Genomic DNA, 4,600 nt, shown 5'->3' with positions numbered 1-4,600 from the left:
AGACATAAGGGAAGATCTGTGTGTGAGGTATTATCCCTCGAATGTGAACCGCTCTTCTTTTCCTCCTCTTGAACTCAGTGATTAAATGAGAGCAGGATCCTTAGATATACAGGTCAATATAGTTTTCTTTGTGCTTCAGTCAAATTTAAAGGGTTAAAATGTGAAAATAAACGTATGAATAACTTGCACACATTCTTTTTTTGTGGACCCAGTATCAAATTTCTGCTTTTAATCCATTTTGAGAGAATATATTAGAGGATTATGGCAAAAATGTCTGAGTGGTGTAACCATAAAAACGTACCAAACGTACCAAATAATTCAACTTGCTTTAAAAACACTAAATTCTCAATAAAACACCATATCAACTAGTTTGGCATGATCTTACATTATAACCTTTTATATTATAGGTGTAGTACAATGCTCCAGCCAATCAGAGACAGAGAGCGGGGAGGGGGGCGGGTGTTACGTAGTGACGCAGTCGGAGGTAGAAACGTCTGATACCAACATAGTGGAGATGGAGAGGTGACCGAGAAACATCCAGAGAGGAGAAAGTTAGACGAACATTTAATATAAAAGAAGGACTGTGACCAGACAAGGACCCACGGACACATCGGTGTGGTTTTCTAACGGCGGAGGGACCAACGGATACCCGGTGGAGGACCGGAGAGTGAAGGCGGAAGCAGATCTGCCCGACAGGTGAGTAACATCAGCGCTACTTCACATAAACTGTAACGTTACCTGCTGACATTCAACTCACTGTGTAGTTAGTCAGGATATGTTGTTGTTGTGATGTTAGCTGTAAAGTAGCAGAGTTGTTACTACGGCTGTTTGACGCTCTGCACGTTAGCGTCGCAGCTAACGTAACCTACAACCTAGCTGCTGTGTATCTGGTGTGTGTTCATTGCTTTCAAAGTGTTTACAGTCATGAAGACATCTAAACACAGGTTTGCTATCACAATAATCTCACATGCGGTCTGGTGTTTGCCAGGCTAGCCACCTGTACTATCAGACAAATAAATGCTGCTATCAAACTGAAGCTAACTTACCGTCCCGCAGCAGACCCTTCAGACTCCGCCATGTTGGTCAGCTTCCGCAGTGGTTACGTCCGTTACCATGACAATGCGCGTCCATGAACTTCGGGGGTGGAGCCCCAGAACGGGTGCACGGGGGGGGGGGGGGGTTTGGTTTTCACTCATATATCAACAACTTTTCTCCTCGTTTTCCCCCACATCGCTTACTATACCTTTTTAAATAAAGTTAATGGAATACAATTGCTCTAAATATTACATTTAATCATGTCAATCAGGAAACATTTACAGTAATTATTAGTATAAGCCCTCTTAAATACACTGTAGGTGATAAAATATTTAATATTATCATTCTTTTGTGGTTTTCAGGAGCATTCAGTCTTACTTTTGGTTAAAAAAAAAAAGGTGCAAATGTCATTTCAAATTATATAAAACCAACAAAAATACTGAATGTATATTTTAACAAACCTGATGCTGCTTTTAAAACTATTTTTAAAGGTATTGTTGAATTGCTCATCTTGCCAACCCTTAAGCCATTTATACTTGGAGCCGGGTATTTGTAAAAACTAATACCCCCTCAGTTTTCATTTACAACTTTTTACACACCAGATTGTTTACAGAAAAGTTTTCATCTACACAAACCTGCATAAATACTCATAAATAACCTAAACAAAGGTCGCACACCTGACGTTGATAGAAAATCCTGAAACAGGGTTTTTGTGTGGATAAAAGGCAAAAACACATGTAAATACATCCATTTCTCCAGATACCCAGCTATGTGTATATGTGACCTTATTTGTCACTGACCTTTATACAATTTCCTCTTAAAGCACACGTTAGTCATCCTGAGATAAAGCTACAGCTAATGTTTAAGACTTCCTGGCATTAGGTCGATTGTTATCAGAGTCAAGAGCATCTGCGTACGAGCGTGTGCTTACAGTCCTGACTCACAGATGAGATAAACATTCACACATTTTTAAATAATCAGATCAAAAAAGTTGTGTTCAAAACATTAAGGAGAGATGCTGTAAAGATCTGATTCCATTGGCAGGAAGTTGGGAAATTGATTCAAAGATAAAAGCTTGAGACTTTGATCTCAACATGGATGTGCACAATGACTAAAGGGCCTAAATGCATTGAATTGAACTAAAAAGCTTCAGAACAGCTTGTTGGATGGCAGAATACAGCTTCCCAAAACAGACGAGCTGACATTCACACCCACTTCACACTGTCATTAAGCAGCTGTGCGGAGGTGAGAAAAATGAGGCAGAGTTTCTACCTCTCTCTCTCTCTTTCTTTCTTTAATTAGCTCCCCTTTTCATTCTTCACACAACTATTTCTGTCACTTTTATTTATGAACAGCAAAGTGCGACGCTAAGATTACGTCTCCATTAAGCTGACTAAATCCCGGTTTCAGCTCATTTTTTTTTTGCAAACACACCTCCTACTGGCTGGCAAGTCAGCCTCAGACAACCTGCGGAGAAGAAACAAAACACCATTTTTGTTTCTATGGCAGCTTCCTGACATTTATCTATGTTGTTTATTTAAAAAGTGCAGTTTGTAGGATTTGGTGGCATCTAGTAGATTAGACTTGATAGAAATGGGTTTTAATATTCATAAGTATGTTTTATTCAATATTATAAATAATAAATAAGAATTGTTGTGTTTTAATTTCCACTGCAAGAAATTTGGGGTAATTTTACAGGGCTGTGATCATTAGTGCACCCCTGAAGGACAATCTGTTGAAACTTTTACAGAGGCAAAATGAGTCCCTGTCTCGGGGAAGTACTCTGTTCGGTCCCGAAAAATTCCTGGATGCTGATCAGGTGGGGAGTTCCTGTCCTCTGAAATGAAGCCAATGCGGAAGTAACTTAGAGCTGCATTCTATCAAAAGGCCACCAGGGGGCGACCGTCTCTATACAAGTCAATGGAGAATTCACCAACTTCTCACTTGATTTCTAACCTCAGTAAACGTTTTCAAAATGTGTTTATGGTCTCAATCGCTAGTTTAAAGCCTTCTTCAATGCAGTATGATGTTCATTTGGGACATTTTGGCCTCCCTGATTTTATATGTGACGATAAAGCAGGGTATGCATTAGGGCGTGGCTACGTCCTGATTGACAGGTTGATTGACCAATGTCCTCGAGATCCAGCCCTCGCAACCATAGCAACCTCCCCGCTCCGCCCATGGCCCCGCCTCATGCCCATATAAGTAGAATCCGTGTTTTTATTTTTCCCAGCATGCACCTGAAATTTTTAAGATGGCGCTGCCTAGATTCGATACTATTGGCTTCCGTGCAGCAGTCCACAAACCAATGGGTGACGTCACGGATGTTACGTCCATTTCTTTTATACAGTCTATGGTGCTGATCGGTGTCGTCACAGCGATGTTGTGCAATGGTCAAAACAGTCGTACAATGATTACGCAATGATCAAAACTGTTGCAGAATGATTCCAGTCCCGTTTCCATTAAGGAAGTTCCAGGTAAAATTTAGGAGGTGGGAACTTTACAACTTCTCTATTGCAGAGAAGAAGCTCGATAGGATTGGAGGTGATGTAATCATTCTGCAACAGTTTTGATCGTTGTGTAATCGTTGTGTCACAGTGATGTCCCCGAGGCGAGTATACCCAATCAGCACAGCATCAACTTCAATCCCCACACAGGAAATGTTCTTGGCTGCTATGGAGACACACACCAACGGTCACGCCCCCCCTGTAAAATTACCCCGAAGTTCCTGCAGAGGAAATGGCCCTTGTGCAGATAAAGAAATGGATGGAAGGAAAAACATAAAAGTACTGTAACTTCCTTCCACTAGTCAAACTTTTTTACAGTGAAGCATAAACTGTATAGAATAAAGTCTACAAGTTATCATTCGACAGTTACGCAAATACAGAGTTAAAACACATCATTTCTGTGTATGTCAGAGATATGTGTAGAGTAGAGAGAGAGGCTTCCTTATTGCTTCTGTACTTATACTTCTTTATGTCTGTGTGTGTGTGTGTGTGTGTGTGTGTGTGTGTGTGTGTGTCTGTGTGTGTGTTTCTGTGTGTGTGTGTCTGTGTGTCTGTGTGTTTGTGTGTGTGTGTCTGTGTGTGTGTGTGTGTGTGTCTGTGTCTGTGTGTATTTCTGTCTGTCTGTTTGTGTGTGTGTGTGTGTTTCTATGTGTGTGTCTGTCTCTGTCTGTGTGTGTTTGTCTGTCTCTGTGTGTGTGTGTTTCTGTGTGCGTGTGCGTCTGTGTGTTTCTGTGTCTGTCTGTGTGTGTGTGTGTGTGTGTGTGTGTCTGTCAGTCAGTCAGTGTGTCTGTCTGCTTTTGTGTGTGTGTGTGTTTCTGTGTGTGTCTGTATGTGTTTCTGAGTGTGTGTGTGTGTGTGTGTGTCTCTCTCTGTGTGTGTGTCTGTCTGTGTGTGTTTCTGTGTGTGTATCTGTCTTTGTGTATCTGTGTGTGTGTTTCTGAGTGTGTCTGAGATAAGATGATGTTGACATTTAAGCCACCAGACAATGAATGCACTTAAGTGAGCATGTTGATGTATGTGTGACATTAGTTAACCTTTCAAAATAAAAGTTAGGATTC

General features: G+C 41.0%; 1 protein-coding gene across 1 annotated transcript in view; it reads left to right on the top strand.

Annotated features, from left to right (window-relative positions):
- The first annotated feature begins 417 nt into the window (after positions 1–417).
- The window catches only part of cdhr5a (cadherin-related family member 5a), a 31,410-nt gene continuing 27,227 nt past the window's right edge, over positions 418–4,600 (top strand). The window contains 2 exon segments of the mRNA XM_053325012.1: positions 418–484; positions 636–696. Of these exon segments, the coding sequence (XP_053180987.1) occupies positions 418–484; positions 636–696 (128 nt within the window).

The sequence above is a fragment of the Scomber japonicus genome, chromosome 1 (assembly GCF_027409825.1).
Source record: "Scomber japonicus isolate fScoJap1 chromosome 1, fScoJap1.pri, whole genome shotgun sequence".
NCBI lineage: Eukaryota > Metazoa > Chordata > Actinopteri > Scombriformes > Scombridae > Scomber > Scomber japonicus.
The sequence above is the reverse complement of the archived record's forward strand: the minus strand, read 5'-3'. Positions and strand labels throughout refer to the sequence as shown.